Below are 20,886 nucleotides of genomic sequence, written 5' to 3'. Positions count from 1 at the left end.
CACCATCAGTACAAATTGGAGAAATCAGAAACTGTTTCTTTATCTTCTTTATCTTCCTGTCCCCAAGAATTGATAGAATAGCAAAAAGGGATTATGTATTAATCCAGTGTGGTTCAGTGGTTAGAGTCCTGGACTTGGACTGTTATTTATTACCGGAGCAATTTGCCACTTCATCACCAGCACTTCTAAGTGGTGTACATCAAGGTGACAAAAAGTATACTGTGGATAAAATCAATTAATCATAAAAACAGAAAACCTCTGCCTGCTGAAATAGAAAGGACTTTGTTGAGTACCTGCCTGATCTCAGCTGGGAGGGAATTCCATGGAACTAGGTTCATGATACTGAATGCACGGCTTCTAGAGCTGTCCATCTGAGTCGTGGGGATCCACTAAGAGGGACTCCCCACAAAATCTCAGGTGAGGGCCTCCTGCAGACACCATCTTATCAGGAGGTCCGTTCTGCACAACATCGGAAGTGGACCTTTAGTGTGGTGGCACCTAACTTGCAGAATTCCCTCTCCTCAAATATTAGACAGGCGCCATCTCTGTTATCTTTTCATCACCTATTGAAGACTTTCCTCTTTCAACAAGCCTTTTAAGTAGAGATCTTGTCCCAGTCTGCGTCTGTGTTGGAATTGCTTTTTAAGATGTGTTTTAAAAAGGTGTTTTTAAAGATGTTTCAAATATGTTTTGTTTTTAAGATGTTTTCCATGTTGCCACCTTGTGCTCCTAATGGGAGCAAGGGTGAGATAGAAATTTAATAAATAATAAATAAAAATAATATAAGGGATCAGGCAGTCTCCAGGTAGGTCATCTCCAGGTAGGGCTGGGAGAGACCCCTGCCTGAAACCCTGGAGCGCGGCTGCCAGTCAGGGCAGGCAATACTGAGCTATCTGGACCAGCGGGACAAGGCAGCTTGCTGTGTTCCTCTGCACTGTGAGAAGCAGTGCTTTTGGAGAGTGGAGGTATCTGTCCTGAATCTACAGCCAAAGAATGAAGCCGATGCATAAAATAACTCTGGATGGCAGATAACTGTGATCCACTTCTCATCCAAAGGTGATTCTGATCTTCACCTTCTGAAACCAGCCACCCTGCGAAATCCTCACTTCTCTGAAATTTGCAATGCAGTTTTCCAGCCAAGAAATCTGCAGAAATTGCTGGGGCCACATGTGCATTCAAATGCATATATTACTACAAATAACATAGACACATGCATGATATCAGGAAAACTGCCTTGCAAAAATGTTTATATTAGGAAACATTTGCATACAAACATGTACATTGGGAGAGCTTTTTCGTTATTTAATCACAAATTGTGATGGAAATGTAGAGAACCAAACTTAAGACTGGAGAAATGAGAGAGAAACCAAAATGGAGAGATTCTCTCTCTCTCTCTCTCTCTCTCTCTCACACACACACACACACACACACACACACACACACTGGAGACAGGGACGCTGAGCAAGCAGATTGGTAAACATGGCAACTATTTCTAAGCATCACTCCTGCATGGAGCATTGCATAGCTTTGTGGCCAGCTATAAATCAGATATCCTGGATCATTTCCCCATTTCCCAAGTTTATGCGTTTGAGTGACTGATTGATTTAAGCATTTATTGCCTTTACCCAAATGGGTGTGTGCAATTGAACTATTCCTCCCCCACCCCCATTGCAAATGGGACCTTTCCTAGTCTGGGGAGGACTTTGTTTATCTGCTCCTCACCTGGCATCTTCCTGCTGAATGAACTCGGGTTCTTGCTGTTGCTCTTGGAAGGATGTGGAGATGGTCAATTTTGGATGCTGCTTCTTCCAGCTGACCTGGTCAGGGGGCCGGCTAGGAGGATCTCAGGGCAAGAGTCAGTGAGGGGAATAGAGAAGGCAGAAAGGTTGAGGGTTCCCACCTTCCCCTTGTCAGGACCAGAGACAGACCAAGACTGGCCCTGAAGGTCTCCCCAAGAAAGGTCCTGGTTTCTGGCTACTTCTGGACCTTCAGACACCACCATGTGCCCCAGAAGAGGCTGTCTTCTGCCTGTGTCCTGTAGGGCCAACTCTGGCAGGGAAGAGGACTTTTATTGAGAGCTTGAGCAGCCCCTGGAGAAGATTCCTCTGCATCACAAGGAAGGAAAATCAAGAAGCTCAGGAAAAGACATCTCCCCCTTGGCACAGGCAGTTTGTTTTTCCTGGCAGAAAAGGGTGGGGCCAAGAACAAAGGGTGGGGCCTCGGTAGTCAGCGAATAGCAATGTTCAAGCCAGAAGGGGCTGGCTCTTAGTTAACACTGGGGAAGAAGTTCAATTCTACTTACATTTAATGATGAACCCACTTTATTTGCACTTTCCAAAACAATATGTGAACTGAAACACGGCCTTCCTTCCAAACTGAATTTTGCAATGCAGTTCTCTAGCCTAGCTACATGTACAAAAATGTACCTTGGTACACCAGTGAACAAAGGGCAATGAAACAGGCTGGATGACAGCTAGAGCGCAAGTGGTAAAAGACGTGCTGTGATGACGATCAGGCATGAGTGAAACATCATAAATATGCCTACTATGTGGCAGCGAGGGTGGCGAAGAAGGCCCACGTCTCTGCCACCGTCGCATCTTCAAGTAATTCTCCAGTGGAGATTTTCCATATTGTCAGCGGTCTATTGTCATCAACTCCAGGAAATGGAGTTTTAGACCCTTCGGAGTCCCACTGTGAATTTTTTGGAAGGCACTTTGAGGGTAAAGGTGCTCTTCTAAAGCTCTCTTCCTATGGGTTGCAATCTTGATGCCCCATCCACATCTACTGTAGTCCACAGTGATGTGTCCAGTGCAACATCTGCTGCAACCTCTTAGGAACAGTTTCAGTTGATGCGGCCTGATGATGTGGACAAGGTGCTTGCAATGATGCGGCCAGCAAGGTATCCTGTCGACCCTTGCTCTTCTTGGCTTATTAAAGCTTGGCAAGGCGGTATGACTGAGTGGATTCAGGGTGTGGTCAATGTGTCTTTGTGGGAGGGAGTGGTCCCAGCGACCCTGAAAGCGGCAGCGATCTGACCACTCCTGGAAAAGCCCACCGTGGGCCCATTGGTTTGTGACAATTACCACCTGATTACAAATATCTCCTTTTTAGGGCAGGTGATTGAGAGGGTTGTGGTGCAGCATTTGCAAGTACTTTAGGATGAAATAGATTATTGTGACCCATTCCAATCTGGATTCAGGCCTGGTTATGGGACCTGGTGGTGGGCTGGATGAGGGCCAATAAACTGAATCTGAATCCTATCAAGACAGAGGCACTATGAGTTGGTGGTTCCTGACTTCAGATAATTGGTCAGTTGCCTTCTTTGGGTGGGGTCATACTGTTGGGTGCTGTGATGTGCACTTGTTCCAGAAGACATGGAAAGAGTTAAAAGCACACTCTAGAGTCCAAGGCCACGGAGCAAAGCGGAGACTGCAGCTGGCAGGACTGCTGCCAAGGCTATATAGTTGCTTGGAAAACATCTCTGTGTGTGGGGGGTGCATTGTCGAAAGTGAAGGAGATAGGAACTTGTGTAACTGCGTTAAGCTTTTGAATCAGTAAAAGGATTCATCTTACAAGACTCCAAGTGTGTTGTCTCTAATCTATTCGTGCTGGTTTATACTGTGTCACACTGGCACACGCATTGCCTTAACAGGCACTTCGCAATTCCAACAAAGGGTTATGGGCCCAGATTGCCCAGTTAAACCAGTGCAGGACGTCCAGTGGAAGTGGACTGGAGTTCAGAGAAATCGGCTGTGGCAAAGCTGACCGATGGAGTTTTCGGTGAGACACAGTGAAGCAGTGTCTGTGAAAATGGCAGTTTCACTTTCGCAAGGAATGCCACTGAAGCGCCTGAACGAAACAAATTACCTAAACTGGAGACTGAGAATGCAGGCGTTTCTCACAAAGGAAGATTTGTGGAGAGTCGTAATGGAGGACCCCCCCATCGAATCCCCCACCAGCACAGTGGGTGAGGCTGGATGAATGTGCTCGATCGTATATCATCCTGGCTGTAAGTGATTCGCAGTTACTACACGTGCAGGACAAACAAACTGCTAAATTGGCTTGGAAAGCCTTGAATGAAGCTCATGTTCGTAAAACAGCGAGTAGCAAAATAAACCTAGCCAGAAAGTTATACCAACTCAGGCTTACAGATGATGTCACAATGTCTGAACATTTGTTATGCATTTCAAGGCTATTTGCTGAGTTGCAGGAAAGAGATGTGATGTATTCGGAAATACAGAAAATATATATAATCTTAGCAACGTTAAATTCTTCATGGGACAATTTGATAAGCTCTCTGGAAGCGCAGCCTGACACGGATCTATCGCTCCCATATGTGACAGGCAAATTGATGCAGCAATGGGAGAGGCGTCAGGAGTCTAAAGAACAGGAGAGAAAAGAGAAGCCAGAAAGAAGAAGTGACAGGACTGAGTTAAATGGCAGGTCGTTTGGAACAAAGGCATGCTATCGCTGTGGGTCATTAACTCATCTTCAAAGGGACTGTGAGTTGCAGCAGAAAAGGCAAAGAGAAAAGCCATTGCAAGTGCAGCTAGTGAAAGAACATAAGAACATGAGAAGAGCCTGCTGGATCAGGCCAGTGGCCCATCTAGTCCAGCATCCTGTTCTCACAGTGGCCAACCAGGTGCCTGGGGGAAGTCCGCAAGCAGGACCCGAGTGCAAGAACACTCTCCCCTCCTGAGGCTTCCGGCAACTGGTTTTCAGAAGCATGCTGCCTCTGACTAGGGTGGCACAGCACAGCCATCACGGCTAGTAGCCATTGATAGCCCTGTCCTCCATGAATTTGTCTAATCTTCTTTTAAAGCCATCCAAGCTGGTGGCCATTACTGCATCTTGTGGGAGCAAATTCCATAGTTTAACTATGCGCTGAGTAAAGAAGTACTTCCTTTTGTCTGTCCTGAATCTTCCAACATTCAGCTTCTTTGAATGTCCACGAGTTCTAGTATTATGAGAGAGGGAGAAGAACTTTTCTCTATCTACTTTCTCAATGCCATGCATAATTTTATACACTTCTATCATGTCTCCTCTGACCCGCCTTTTCTCTCAACTAAAAAGCCCCAAATGCTGCAACCTTTCCTCGTAAGGGAGTCGCTCCATCCCCTTGATCATTCTGGTTGCCCTCTTCTGAACCTTTTCCAACTCTATAATATCCTTTTTGAGATGAGGCGACCAGAACTGTACACAGTATTCCAAATGCGGCCGCACCATAGATTTATACAACGGCATTTTGATATCGGCTGTTTTATTTTCAATACCTTTCCTAATTATCGCTAGCATGGAATTTGCCTTTTTCACAGCTGCCGCACACTGGGTCGACATTTTCATCGTGCTGTCCACCACAACCCCGAGGTCTCTCTCCTGGTCGGTCACCGCCAGTTCAGACCCCATGAGCGTATATGTGAAATTAAGATTTTTTGCTCCAATATGCATAATTTTACACTTGTTTATATTGAATTGCATTTGCCATTTTTCCGCCCATTCACTCAGTTTGGAGAGGTCTTTTTGGAGCTCTTCGCAATCCCTTTTTGTTTTAACAACCCTGAACAATTTAGTGTCGTCAGCAAACTTGGCCACTTCACTGCTCACTCCTAATTCTAGGTCATTAATGAACAAGTTGAAAAGTACAGGTCCCAATACCGATCCTTGAGGGACTCCACTTTCTACAGCCCTCCATTGGGAGAACTGTCCGTTTATTCCTACTCTCTGCTTTCTGCTTCTTAACCAATTCCTTATCCACAAGAGGACCTCTCCTCTTATTCCATGACTGCTAAGCTTCCTCAGAAGCCTTTGGTGAGGTACCTTGTCAAACGCTTTTTGAAAGTCTAAGTACACTATGTCCACTGGATCACCTCTATCTATATGCTTGTTGACACTCTCAAAGAATTCTAATAGGTTACTGAGACAGGACTTTCCCTTGCAGAAGCCATGCTGGCTCTGCTTCAGCAAGGCTTGTTCTTCTATGTGCTTAGTTAATCTAGCTTTAATAATACTTTCTACCAGTTTTCCAGGGACAGAAGTTAAGCTAACTGGCCTGCAGATCAGCAATTTCACCTTTGAGTTCTTTGAGAACTCTCAGGTGGATGCCATCCGGGCCCGATGATTTGTCAGTTTTTATATTGTCCATTAAGCTTAGAACTTCCTCTCTCGTTACCACTATTTGTCTCAGTTCCTCAGAATCCCTTCCTGCAAATGTTAGTTCAGGTTCAGGGATCTGCCCTATATCTTCCACTGTACACCTTTGACTCCCTTATCATCCAAGGGTCCAATTGTCTCCCTAGATGGTCTCCTGCTTTGAATGTATTTATAGAATTTTTTGTTGTTGGTTTTTATGTTCTTAGCAATGTGCTCCTCAAATTCTTTTTTAGCATCCCTTATTGTCTTCTTGCATTTCTTTTGCCAGAGTTTGTGTTCTTTTTTATTTTCTTCATTCGGACAAGACTTCCATTTTCTGAAGGAAGACTTTTTGCCTCTAAGAGCTTCCTTGACTTTGCTCGTTAACCATGCTGGCATCTTCTTGGCCCTGGCGGTACCTTTTCTGATCTGCGGTATGCACTCCAGTTGAGCTTCTAATATAGTGTTTTTAAACAACTTCCAAGCATTTTCGAGTGATGTGACCCTCTGGACTTTGTTTTTCAGCTTTCTTTTTTACCAATCCCCTCATTTTTGTGAAGTTTCCTCTTTTGAAGTCACATGTGACCGTGTTGGATTTTCTTGGCAATTGGCCAGTTACATGTATGTTTAATTTAATAGCACTGTGGTCACTGCTCCCAATCGGTTCAACAACACTTACATCTCGCACCAGGTCCCGGTCCCCACTGAGGATTAAGTCCAGGGTTGCCGTCCCTCTGGTCGGTTCCATGACCAACTGATCTAGGGAATAGTCATTTAGAATATCTAGAAACTTTGCTTCTTTGTCATGACTGGAACACATATGCAGCCAGTCTATGTCCGGGTAGTTGAAGTCACCCATTACTACCACATTTCCTAGTTTGGATGCTTCCTCAATTTCATATCTCATCTCAAGGTCTCCCTGAGCATTTTGATCAGAGGGACGATAGATCGTTCCCAGTATTAAGTCCCTCCTGGGGCACGGTATCACCACCCACAACGATTCTGTGGAGGAGTCTGCCTCTTTTGGGGTTTCGAGCTTGCTGGATTCAATGCCTTCTTTCACGTATAGAGCGACTCCGCCACCAATACGTCCTTCCCTGTCCTTCCGATATAGTTTATATCCAGGGATAACCATATCCCACTGGTTTTCTCCATTCCACCAGGTCTCGGTTATGCTCACTATATCAATGCTCAAAAAGAAAGCTGACGGAGGCGACAATAAAGACAGAGACTGTGAACATGAAAGTAATTGGATAAATGATTCGGGGGCTTCACACAGCCTAATAAGAGAAAAGTGTTCAGAACCATGGTTCCAGCAACGTCGGAAGTTATGTTGGCTGACAGAACAAGAAAACAGGTACTAGCCAAGGGGACAGTGAAAATATGTGCTTTAAATACCATAATGACAGATGTTTTGTACATGCCAGATATCAAATGTAATATTCTGTCTGTGTCTAAACTAAATGCCATGGGGTTTACTGTTATATTTAGAAACAGAACGTGTGAGCTGCGAGCAGGGGAAAATGTATGCTTGAGAGGGTTTCTCAGGGATTCCCTGTTTTATGTAAAACTAAGCCCTACTGACAAGGAAAATGTAATGATGTTTTCCAACAAGAAGCCACATGATAGTTGCATACACTCCTGGCATAGGAGGCTAGGGCATGCCAATTATGAAGCAATTAAGAAGTTGCCTAACCTAAGCAATGATGTTACGTTAAAGACATGTGAAAGATATGTTGATTGCGAGATATGCAAACAGACAAAGGCAACAGTGGCTCCCAAACAGAAGGAAGCTGAGAGTCACACAAATAAGCCATACCAAACAATTCATATAGACCTGGCAGGACCATTTCAGGGGTCACAGGGTGGAGCCAGGTATTTCTTGGTCATTGTTGATGAGTACACGAGATATAGTACAGTTTACCTGTTGCATTCAAAGAACGAAGCAGAAGGGAAGCTGAAAAAGTTCATACAGAAAGTGAAGGTGCAACATGGTATGCGCATACAACAAATCAGATCAGACCAAGGGGGTGAGTCAGGTCAGTCTTTGGCGCAATATTTAGAAAGAAATGGAATTAAACATGCTTTAACTGCACAATTTTCCCCGTATCAGAATGGTCTGGCGGAGAGGAAAAACAGGTCCTTGCAGGACGCCACAAGGGCAATGATAAGAGATGCTAATCTGACGAATGCGTTCTGGAGAGAATGCATATTATATGCAACACACATCCAAAACAGATTGTTCCACAGTGCTATAAACATGACGCCCTATGAGAAGATGTATGGGAAGAAACCTAAGCTCCAGCATATTCTAAAGTTTGGTGCAAAATGCTGGGTTCACGTCCCCAAGGGAAAGCATAGGGGGAAATTAGCACCCAGGGCCCAGAAGAGAATCATAATGGGCTTTCAGAATGCCTATTATCGCATTTGGCTTCCACAGGAGAAAAGGGTGATATTTAGCCGAAGTGTAAAAGCTCAGGAGGAGGACTGGGATGAATCTGTGTTGATTGAGCTGAAGCACACACACACAATAGCACTGAACAAGAAGAGCAAACAGTGAAACAAGAAGAAGAAGAACATGCTCTTGTTAGTCCAGAAACACACAGCAGCCCCAAACCAGAAGTTGTGTTGAGAAGGTCTGAGAGATCTAATCTAGGGAAACCGCCGGACAGGTTTCAAGTCAGTTGCATACAAACACATAATGACATGCATGGGTATACAGGGTATTCAGAGGTACCAGAAAGCAGGACAGAGGAGGAAACGTTATATCTGACATGTTTCAAACCAAAAATAAATGCTGACTGATGTGTTGACTGATGGAATACAGAAATACATGCAAGAATGGGAATGTGTAATGTGAAATAATGGAAATGTAACAATAAAGAGAAAGAAGACAAATGAAAAGAGAAATGTAAACTGTAAAACTGTAAAACTGTGAAATGTAAATGTACATGGGAAACAGAACAAATGTATAAATGGCCATGTCTGTTTGGAAGGTGGGGGATTGTTGGGTGCTGTGATGTGCACTTGTTCCAAAAGACATGGAAAGAGTTAAAAGCACACTCTAGAGTCCAAGGCCGCGGAGCAAAGCGGAGACTGCAGCTGGCAGGACTGCTGCCAAGGCTATATAGTTGCTTGGAAAACATCTCTGTGTGGGGGGGGTGCATTGTCGAAAGTGAAGGAGATAGGAACTTGTGTAACTGCGTTAAGCTTTTGAATCAGTAAAAGGATTCATCTTACAAGACTCCAAGTGTGTTGTCTCTAATCTATTCGTGCTGGTTTATACTGTGTCACACTGGCACACGCATTGCCTTAACAGGCACTTCGCAATTCCAACACATACCCCCTCTGAAAAAGCAACTCCATAGTCTGGGGGTGCTCCTAGATCCATCTTTGTTTGTTTGTTAGAGGCCCAGATGACTTCAGTGGCTAGGAGTGCCTTTTACCAGCTTTGGCTGGTAAGATAGCTGCGGCCATTTCTGGACTGGGATAGTCTGACCACTGTTGTCCATGCATTGGTAACCTCCAGGCTGGATTACTGTAATGCAATCTATGTGGGGTGCCCTTGAGGTTGGTCCGGAAGCTGCAGCTGGTGCAAAATGCAGCTGCGTGACTACTTACAGGGGCGGGGTATTGTCAACATGCTACCCCACTGCTGAAAGTATTGCACTGGTTGTCCATTAGCTACTGGGCCAAGTTCAAGGTTCTAGTTTTGGTTTATAAAGCCCTATATAGCTTGGGACCAGGATACCTGAAAGACTGTCTTGCCCGTTATATACCCAGTCGATCACTGGCTCTACAGGTGAGGGCCTCCTGCAAATATCATCCAATAGCAGTATTGGTGATCATTGATGCAGCAGCCAATCAGTGATCTCATGAGAACAGCCAGTAAAAGATGCCTTGCTTGCTAGGCTTTCTTTATTTAGAACGCTTCTATCCCAAGTTCCCAAAGCATTGTACAAAAGTTTCTCATAATAAAAATCCAATTCAAGTGTGGTACCAGGAATGGAAATAGCAATCCTCCAGTGCCTGGATTATTCAGGGAGCATTCCTTGCCCTCATCCTTGGACTTCACTGGTGGTGTCCTTTGGCATCTGCCCACTAGGCAACAGAGCCCACTGACAACCTCTGAGGCAAAAGAGTGGGGTTGAGGAGCTGGATGTCCCTCAGCCCATGATGGAGCTGTAAAGAGATTGGGTTTAGATTAAATGGGTTTTTGGAAGGCCTTTCCAGTCCATGTGATTCTGAAAAGAGACTGCCAGAGTGGTTGCACCACTTTCTTTTGCTAAGTAAAGAGCCCTGGTAAGGTCTGTTAAGCATCTCCTTTCTTATGTAAGCTTGGAAGGGAACTGAAGGGGACATGCCTTTCTCTCCCTCTGCTGTGTGTGTGTGTGAAAGAGAATAGATGGACTGTCTTGGAACTGAGAGCGCTTTCAGTCACACACCAGCAAAATCAGGTTGCACAACAAAGCCTCTTTCCCAAAAAACCCAGACTTTTAGCGATAAGGAAAGTAAAAGGGGAAATGCTCTGGAAAGCGTGGAATAACACACTTGCTTTGACACAACGACATCTAACCTCCCTGCAAACAAATCAGAGTGAATGCCCAATAAATAGCCAATGTTGTCTAACCTCCCCGCAAACTTTGTGCAAATAAAATCAGGATGAAAGCTCAATAAACAGGCCATCTGGAAGTGACATAGAGGTTTGGCTTGCTCTGCATGACAGTCCAGTCCTATGAAGCATTGGGTAGCCATCCCCCTAGAAGCTTGACGGCGAACAGGATCTGTTGAAGGGCTGAGGCTTGGAACCATCCATCTCATGCTCAGCCTCTCTCTCTATGTATGCAAACAAACCCTTGTATCACAGAAACACCATCAGTCTCCATTCACCTTCATTGCAAGGAAACCAGGCTCAAAATATATACTGCCACCCCTGCAACCTCGTGCAGTGCTCAGAGACTCGGGTGAGCATAGCAGGGAGAAACCCTGCTGGCAATGTCCTTAATGGCAAGAGCATTTTTGTCTTCGTAGGGCAATGGAGCTGCGTTAGCAAGTTGCCACCATAATCCACATGGCAATGCCGTGCCCTGTAAAGCAATTCTGCACTTGAGAAATTGTCAGATAAATTCATAGGCTTCACAAGGAGGTTACCCCAAATTGCTTGCATTTGGGGGCCACACTCCTTGGCAACTTTAATCTAATTGCATGGAAACTCTCCAGATCACCTCTGCGTAGTTCTGGAGGCCAGGAGCAGCAAGGTTTCATGCAATTATGGAATGATATTAGGGTTGAAAGAGACCCCAGGAAGACATCTTCACAATTCCCAATACCATAAAAACATGGCTCAGAAGTGCTATTTAATGGTAACAATATATATATAAATATTTAACTGCCCCACTTTGGACAGTTATTCATTCATTCATTCACTTATAACAGTTTCAGTCTCACTTTTCCACCCCAAAGACATGCATGAGAGAAACAGAACAGGCACCTGCTGGGGCACGCAAAAGGACATCAGAAGAGCCCTGCAGGGCTGGACCAGGCCAACAGGGGCCCATCTAGACCAGCATCCTGTTCTCACGGTGTCCAGCCAGATGCCCAAATGGAGAGCCCACAAGCAGGATCTGAGTGCAAAGAGCACTCTCCCCTCCAGTGGTCTCCAGCAACTGGCAGATGTAGTACAGCTTGGCAGGGCTACCCTGAAACCAGGTGCTGGGTCTGGGTCTGCCCAACCTCCATTCCATCCCAGCACACCTGCAAGGTAACTCAGAGTACAGCAAAGGGTCTCCCATTTGCCATCACCTTCTGCTTGAGGACGTATACAACTTTCTCTGGCTCTCCAGAAACCTCTTCAGGGCTCCCTTCACCTCTGTGTTGCGGAGGCTGTAGATCAGGGGGTTTAGCATAGGGGGGACTATGCAATACATGGAGACCAGCGTGACTATCTCCAGTGAGTAGCCCAGTCTTGGCTGGTTGTAGTTAACCAAACCATTCCCGAAGTAAATGGTGATCACAATCATGTAAGAAGTGCAAGTGGAAAGAGCCTTGTGCCTGCCAGTGTTTGACTGAATCCTCAAGATGGAGGACAGGATGTAGAAGTAGGAGAGGATTATGGCTAGGAAGGGCCCCAGGCCCATAGAAACACTGGCCACCCAAGTCGCCAAGTTACTGATGTGTGTATCTCTGCAGGCAATCCTCATCAGCGGGGGGACATCGCAGAAAATGTGCCGAATCTGGTTGACTCCGCAGAAACACAGGCTGGAGCTCAGAGAGGTGTGAAGAGCAGAATCGTGGAAGCCCCAGACCCAAGTGGCAGAGGCTAGCAGGACACACACCTTGGTGTTCATGAGGTGGGAGTAGTGCAAAGGTTTGCAGATGGCGGCGTAGTGATCATAGGCCATGACAGCCAACAATGCAGCCTCCGTCCCCATGAAGGACAGCAGGAAGAAGATCTGTGCCAGGCATTGGTTGTAGGAGATGGTGTGTTGCTGGTACAGGAGATTCACCAGGATCTTGGGGATGGTGACTGAAGAGAGACAGACATCCAAGCAGGACAAATGGCTGAGGAAAAAGCAGAGCTTGGAAAAGTTACTTTTTTTGAACTACAACTCCCATCAACCCCAGCCAGCATGGCCACTGGATTGGGCTGATGGGAGTTGTAGTTCAAGAAAAGTAACTTTTCCAATCTCTGGGGAAAAGTACATGAGGTTGTGAAGGTGGGCATCTAGCTGGATCAGGGTGAAAATCACAATGTTCCCTGTTATGGTCACCAAGTAAATGGCTAAATATACCAAGAAGAGGTATGCCTGACCATCTAGAATGCCAGAGAACCCTAGAAAGACAAACTCCATCCACTGGGTCTGATTCTTGGCTTCTATTGAGACCACAAAATTCATTTACAAGGAGAGAAATGTGTATAAAAAACACATTTTGCCTACAGCTGGATTCAGCAAGTGCTTTAGGTATGGCTTGAGGGTGTGCCCTGGATCCTTATAGCTGTTGTCATATGGAAAACACAGCTAGACCAACCAAAGTGCATAGTGGAAGGAAGGAAGGAAGGAAGGAAGGAAGGAAGGAAGGAAGGAAGGAAGGAAGGAAGGAAGGAAGGAAGGAAGGAGGTGGTATCTCAGTGGAAGAATGCATCAACAGCAATTAGAAACTCCAGTTACCCTTTGTTGCCGCAGGTGGCTAGTGATGGTGAGAAATACGATTCAATTCACATTTAAAGGCAAAGTTATCAAGTTCACATTTTCCAAAACAACAGCCAAACCAAAATACAGCCACCCTTCGAAATCCGCACTTCTCTGAATTTTGCAGTGCCGTCTCCAGCCAAGTCATATGTACAAGCATATACTAGGGCAAAGAGTGTGTACAAATGCCTATGTTAGAGAAAATAACATACATAAGCATTATATTAGGGGAAATTGCTTTGCAAATTAGCCAACGTTGCACACAAAAATGTGTCTATGGGGAGAAATTCACACTAGAAAGCTGATAAATTTTCATGAGGACTTTTCTTCTTTAAAAAAATCATAAACTCGTGCAAATGTGGAGAACTGAAGATTGGAAAAGTGAGAAAGTGAGTGAACTTGAGAGAAAGCGAAACAGATACGTCTGCTCATCCTTATGCAGGTCCACCAGAGGGAGCATCAGTGCAGAGAGACCAGCTGGCAGCATAGTTGACAGCCACCATCTTCCTTGTGAGCATCTTTCCACCTCCAAAGTCAGGAGCCCTTGTTGATGAGTTCCGTTCTGTCGTTAGGTGAAAGATACACAGAGAATGCGTAGAGATTTGGCTTAATAAACCCTGAGAAGATGTGTGAACCTTCTGGTTTCATTGTATTTATAAAATATTTGAATAACTTTATGAAATGCCAGAACACAATAAAATAGATCAGAGAGAAAAACAAATTCTGGCATTCAAGACATGAGTCAGAAGATTGGTCCATCTAGCTCAGTATTGTCTACACTGACTGGCAGCTGTCTTATGAAGTCTAGAGCAGTGAAGCACAGGGGTTTTGTGCAGATGTTTAGAAGGCTTCACATATGGAGGTTCCAATTTCAATCTAGAGCTTCTCCACTGGAAGGTGGATGATTCCCATGTTCAAGAGACTCTGTAGAGTGGCACTCTACTGGAGAAGACCTCTGATCTGGCTCAGAAAAAGGCAGCCATCTGTTCCAAACTTTCCATACAAAACTTGTGCTCAGTGCCTTTTAATAATCTGCCTTGATGCCCACTGAACCTTCAGTAATTTAACATCTTTGTTAGTCCATCTTGGGGCCTACTCCTAGCATTCTCTGGCCATGAGTTAATTGTGGGGCATTAGAAACGCCAGCCTCTGTGTGCACCCAGCCCATGGTGAGCTGGTTGTGCATCTGCAATCACAACCATAATCCCAATTTTTGGAAGAAGGCAGTAAATGCTGCCCTTTGCATGTTGCAATGGCTCGCAGCATGGGCTGAGGACTTTCACATGCAGGATCTTTAAGCATTTCCCCACCAAGGACCATCAAGAAAGACTCCTGTCCTGTGGCCACATAGATACTCACCTCTGCATGGCTGGCCTGGCCACAGATGGCTCACCATGGCTGGATTCCTTCTTCTCCTGCCAGGAATGGATGCATTCATGTCTGGTTCATCCTGGGAAAAGGCTGATCTTCGCTGCTTGTGTAAGCAAGGGATACATTTGGGCAGGATATGCAGCTTATGTGAAAGCCTGCAGAATGTTAGATGCTGAAATATCCCAAATGTGGCACCTTCAGTAGGTATTGGTGCTGGCATGTGGACACCACACCTTGAATAACGCCCAAGAGCAGGTCTCTGCTGTTTTATGAGGACAGCAGTGTCTACAGAGCAGGATATATTGTGCGGGGGAGGGGCCTTAAGGATGCTATTGCAGAGGACGGCTGCCAGGAGTGAGCTGGGAGGGGGAACTCATAGAAAACAGTTGGCGACATGAGGCTTTCTAGAAGGCACACTGGAGCCCTGGAGGATGAAGGCAGAGGCAGAGAGCTGTCCAGGGCAAGTTGCAACTTCATTCCCTCTGTGTTCCAAGGAGAGTGCTGAATGACACCCCCACATACACACACAAAGGAGGTGGTAGCAGGCTTTGGGGGACCTCAAGGTCTGCAGAAGTTGGGGATGGGATCTTCAGAAAATCTCAATGCCAAGCCTGTCTGCCCAGATTTTTCTTTGCTTCATTTTATTTCATTTATAGACTGATTACTATCTGAAAGGTCTTGAAGCGGTTTACAATACAGTACATATGTATCTAACCATATAACATTTTTGTAAGCCATCACGCAGTGTGACAATGGCATTCTGTGGGGCAGGGTGGGGTGAGTGTGAGGCAAGTGAGGATGGTGGGCTGACGGTTGTTACGACAAGTGCTCTTGGGAACATGAGTGCGTGAACTTGCCACCCACATGTCCCATGAAACACATCTCCTTGAGAGGAGGGGATCTCTTGCTAGGAATAAGAACAAGCGCTTTGCCCTGAAATGTGCCTAAATGGTGTATATATATTTAACCCAAGAAATGCAGGTCCAAACCAAGATAAAGCAGAGCTTTCTTTTATTGAGAGAAAGAGTAGATAAGCACTACAGAATTACTTGGGTGCGTGGCAGCATTAATCATTGATATCCTAACCCATTCATAACTTTAAACTAAAGGGATCCAAGGACCCTATTACTATAAAGAGTGACAGGTAGGAATGATTACCTATCCTATGCCCAGAGTGGGCGGTTGAATACAGCTGAAGCTATGTGCTCTGATCCAAAACCAGGAAGGAATCTCTTGGTCTCAAGGTTTTGCACCGAGACCCAGAGTCTCTCCCCGGTTCTGTCCCTGCAGTCCCTCGCTGCGTTCCTTGAGAGAGTAGTACACTTGTTGGAGCTCTGATCACCCTTCGGCCCCCTTTCTCTTCTCCTAGATTTCTCTCTCTCCCCCTCCTGCCAAGGAGGGGTCTGGGAATCTGATGATTTTGTGTGTTTATGTATATTTCTAGCTGACCCTGAGAAAACTCAGGCTACTTCCAATACTTAGAACAATGGGATTCACTGCGGTGCCTAAGGGAAGCCTGCCAAAGAAGAAGATAACATGTATTCAATAGCTTGTAGTTAATCTTGCGTCTCAACAGCTGCCCTCGTTGTCCTTCGCACAACACCTTGGGAAAGCATAACCAGCCATACGAGAGGGTGGGGGGGTGAGAGTGGGGGTGTAATAGTTAAATTTGGGTCACATATTTATGCAGGAGGAGACAGGACTTAGGAAGCTGCCTTATACTGAGTCAGAAGATTGGTCCATCTAGCTCAGTATTGTCTGCACGGACTGGCAGCGGTGCTCCAGGATGTCAGACAGGGAGTCTCTCACATCTTTAGCTGGAGATGCCAGTGATCAAACCTGGGACCTTCCGCACGCAAAGCAGACACTCTGCCACTGACCTACAGCCCTTCCCAAGTTAGGATGGTGGATTTTCACATTTTTGCATCATCTGTAACTGCAAGTGCTGCAGACAGCCTCTGCTGGTAACTTACTTCCATCCCATGTCCCATCACATGTAGTGAATTTAGCACGACATTTCATCCCTCACTGAAGAGGTTCCACCCTTCTCACAGCATCCCTTATGGTTCCCCAAATGCCTCGCAATCCGTCCTCATTCCTTCCTATGTTATTTTGCAAATTTGCACCTGTCCAGCTGTCCCCATCAACAGACAACATATCATTTCTTGCATTTTTATTTATTTCTGGCCTTGCACCTATGTCCTGTTACTCTCCGTAGCTAAGGTCTAATGAAGTCTAGACCAGTGAAGCACAGGGGTTTTATGCAGATGTTTAGAAGGCTTCACATATGGAGGTTCCAATTTCAATCTAGAGGTTCTCCACTGAAAGGTGGACGATTCCCATGTTCAAGAGACTCTGTAGAGTGGCACTCTACTGGAGAAGACCTCTGATCTGGCTCGGAAAAAGGCAGCCATCTGTTCCAAACTTTCCTTTTAAATCTTGTGCTCAGTGGCCTTTAATAATCTGCCTTGATGCCCACTGAACCTTCAGTAATTTAACATCTTTGTCGGTCCATCTTGGGGCCTACTCCTAGCACTCTCAGGCCATGAGTTAATTGTGGGGCAATGTGCTACTGAAATCTCACAGTACATCCCACCAGAAAATGAAATTTAAACTGTTCTCTGGCCATTCAGAACCTTCTTCAGGGCTTCCTTCATTTCCTTGTTCCGGAGGCTGTAGACAAGGGGGTTCAGCATGGGGGTGATGATGCAGAACATTGTGGAGATCAAAGCATCAGTCTCCAGAGAGTAGCCGGCGCTTGGGTGGTTGTAGTTCAATAATGCATTCCCAAGATACAGGGTGACCACAACAATGTGAGAGGCACAAGTAGAGAAGGCTTTGCGCCTGCTGGTGTGTGAGTGAATCCGCAGAATCGAGGCCAGGATGTAGGTATAGGACAGGATGATGAAGAGGAAGGGGATCAGGCCCACGAAGATGCTGGTGATGTTATTGGCCAGCTCGTTCACGTGTGTATCACTGCAGGCAATCTTCAAGAGTGGGGGCCCGTCACAAAAGATGTGCGGGATCCCATTGACTCCGCAGAAGTTGAGTTTGGAAGCCAGGACGGCGTGTATAGTTGAGTCCAGGAAGCCCCAGACCCAAGGGGCCACAGCGAGCTGGACACACACTCTGTTGCTCATGAGGCGAGAGTACTGCAAAGGCTGGCAAATGGCAGCATAGCGGTCATAGGCCATGACGGCCAACAGCGCTGGCTCACATCCAGCAAAGCCCATCAGAAAGAACGTTTGTGCCAGGCACTGGTTGTAGGAGATGGTGTACCGTTGACGTAGGAAGTTCACCAGGATCTTTGGCACGACAACGGAGGAAAGGCAAATGTCCAAGCAGGACAGGTTGCTGAGGAAAAAGTACATGGGGCTGTGAAGATGGGAATCCAGGAGGACCACGGTTAATATCATGAGGTTGCCCGTGAGGATAGCCAGATAGGCAGCTAGGAATGCCGGGAAGAGGGTGGCCGGGTCACTCAGGAGGTTGGTGAAGCCCAAGAAGATAAACTCTCCCACCTGAGTATGATTCTCTGAGTCCATGAAGAAGAAAAGAGGAGTGTCTGGAAGGAGAGAAAGGTGGCATTTGAGGAAAGCCAAAAGGCTTCAGGGATCTGTTAGATCAATATTGATAGTCACACTCAATAGCTAAATCTGGGTCACATATTTATGCAGGAGGGGATAGGACTTAGGAAACTGCCTTATACCTAGTCAGACCCATTGGTCTATCTAGCTCAGTATTGTCTGCACTGACTGGTAGCAGCTCTCCAAGCATTTCATGCAGGGGGTCTCTCTCAGTCCTATCTGGAAATGCCAGGGATTGAACCTGGGGCCTTCTGTATGCCAAGCAGATGTTCTAACCACTGAGCTACAGCTCTTCCCACATCACAGGTTAGGGACAGCGCTTCCCAGGCAGAAGGGGCTGCTCCCAGGCTGGTTAGCTTCCTCTGCCCCTTCTCCATTTTAGATGCTAACCGCTATCCCTTGCAATAAGAGCAATCCGGGATTCAGCTGGTCCTGGAGAAGGTTTGATCCTTTGGGTGGAGCCCGATAAAGGCCCTGTTACTGGCAAGACTAGCCCCATTGCCAGTGAATGCCTAGGGTGGAGGGTTCTGGCTTTCTCCCTACCCCCGTATCTACACGGAGTCCTTGTATGCCAAACGTTAGGTCACCTAAGCTCACAGGTTATCAACAGCAGTCGTATGCAGAGAATAGAACAGAGGAGACCCCACTCAAGAATTCTCGAGTCTTGGGAGGTACCAGAACTTTTCTATTTGGGTGACAGACTTCAGGCAGCAGAACAGGCTTTATCAGAGCTTGGAAAAGTTGCTTTTTTGAACTACAACTCCCATCAGCCCAATCCAGTGGCCATGCTGGCTGGGGCTGATGGGAGTTGTAGTTCAAAAAAGTAACTTTTCCAAGCTCTGGCTTTATCATATATGCTTTTTATTCATATCTTGCACTCTACAACTAATAAAATGCATTCCAGGTGGCCCGAGCCATCACTGCAGAAACAGAAGAATAGGAATACATATCAGCATTAAAGAAATTGCTGGATATCCATTTAACACTAGAGTGTAAGACTCTGGAGGCACAACTTAATTAAAACAAGTTACAACAGATGAAGGACTGAGTTAAACTCTAAGTCATATCTCAGAGCAAAAGAACAGGGAACTAAAGGAAGCTCTGTTTCTCTAGATTAGACCTCTGCAGTCTGTTTTATAGAGCTGGCTCAGCTCTGCTCTAACAGGATAAAGAATTGCTTTCACCTGTTCAACTTGATTATAAACAGAGATTAACATACATATATAGAAATATACTTTCATGCTCCCAAAAACTCTCTTTAGGCTTTAGAAGTCGATCTAGGAACCCAACAGTGGCCAGCAAAGCAAGAATTCGTCCCATAGTTTTCCCGCTTCATCCTTGTGTACTTTAAGGATACGATGGCAAGCCAAACTCCTTGACTCCCCCAGGGAGGCTGAGGAATTGCAAACTCAATGAGATAGCTGAGAAAACTTCGTGACGACTACTAAGCATCAGGAGGGTTACAATCTTATACACCCAAAAGTATTTATTTTATTTATTTAATTTAATTTATTACAACCAAGTACAATCTATTAACAATTTTGTTAATATCTTCCTTGCATAGGGGTTTACTTGCCATTGATGGTGCTGCAGGATTTTCTCTGGCTCTTAAGTATCTTTTCAGGCTTTTAACTCTGGCTGTGCAGAGTACTGGTGCTTCTGATATGTTTTCTTATATATCCTGGAAATTACATCACTTTTAATCATGGCTTAATTGTTATAGCAAATTTCTACTGCTGATTGGTTGTCCTCAGACACTCAATGGTTGTGGTAGGGCAGTGGTTCCCAACTTGGTCTCATATTAGGTCAGTCATTGGACTTTCTTCAGGCAAACTGTTCATCTTTGAGGTCTGCTATGGCTTCTTCTTCACCCTCTTCATCTGGGCGTGCTGTACGTACATTATACACATCTTTGGCTTCTGTGGTTTTTAATGGTGAGCTTGGAACAGTTGTGGTTGATGGTGTGGTGACTGAGTGGTGTCCTGTTCCTTGTTGTGGAGTAGTGGCACTTACTGCTTGTCCTCTTGCTTCCCAAGCGGCTCTTTCTTCATGACATTCAGGTTAATATGATGGTACATTCGCTAAGGCTTTCATCTGATGACACCCTCGCACATCTTCTTCTTGTTCCTCATTGGAGCTCCTCTGAGCTTCTGCTTCCACTTGATTCAGCAAGGGTTCAAACTTGCTGTGCATCCTTTGTGCATCCTCTTCTTCTTCAGCCTCTTCCTGCGGTACATGTGTTCTTGTGCAGTCATCAGGTATGGTTGCTAACCACCCTACCACTAACTTTACAGCTTCTTCTTTCGACATTTGTCTAAATATGCCATATGGACTTAGCAACAAATATTGGCTTCTCAGGATCTTATCGTCTCGTGTGGACTCATTCCTGTTGGTTACTCCTGGCAGTTCTTCTGATGTCAATGGGGTGTAATGTCTACCCTCATCAACCCAGGGATCTGTTGCTCTTACAGCCACTGGTGCATACTTGGTTACTCCAGGGGGACGCTGTGTTGTGGTTCCCAACCAAGTTGCCCGTCCTGTGGCTCTAACATGCACATCTCTTCTCACAAATTCATGGTTGTGGGCATCCATCCATCCTGGGGCTTCTT

The 20,886-nt window shown here is 45.7% G+C and overlaps 2 protein-coding genes and 1 non-coding gene across 3 annotated transcripts; all 3 read right to left on the bottom strand.

Annotated features, from left to right (window-relative positions):
* Positions 1-1,718: 1,718 nt before the first annotated feature.
* LOC133390848 (olfactory receptor 5AP2-like) lies at positions 1,719-13,025 on the bottom strand. The gene is made up of 3 exons (XM_061640268.1): positions 12,807-13,025; positions 11,932-12,707; positions 1,719-1,833 (listed from the first exon to the last, which is right to left on the bottom strand). Exons 1-3 carry the CDS (start codon positions 13,023-13,025, stop codon positions 1,719-1,721), a joined length of 1,110 nt encoding a protein of 369 aa, XP_061496252.1.
* Positions 13,026-17,299: 4,274 nt separating this feature from the next.
* LOC133390847 (olfactory receptor 5V1-like) lies at positions 17,300-18,235 on the bottom strand. The gene has a single exon (XM_061640267.1). It carries the CDS (start codon positions 18,233-18,235, stop codon positions 17,300-17,302), a length of 936 nt encoding a protein of 311 aa, XP_061496251.1.
* Positions 18,236-18,497: 262 nt separating this feature from the next.
* On the bottom strand, positions 18,498-18,573 carry TRNAA-GGC (transfer RNA alanine (anticodon GGC)). The gene has a single exon. It is a non-coding gene; the product is annotated as a tRNA-Ala (tRNA).
* Between the last annotated feature and the right edge of the window lie 2,313 nt (positions 18,574-20,886).

This window comes from Rhineura floridana, chromosome 8 (genome assembly GCF_030035675.1).
Source record: "Rhineura floridana isolate rRhiFlo1 chromosome 8, rRhiFlo1.hap2, whole genome shotgun sequence".
NCBI lineage: Eukaryota > Metazoa > Chordata > Lepidosauria > Squamata > Rhineuridae > Rhineura > Rhineura floridana.
Note: the sequence above shows the minus strand (reverse complement) of the source record. Positions and strands in the feature narration are given on the sequence as shown.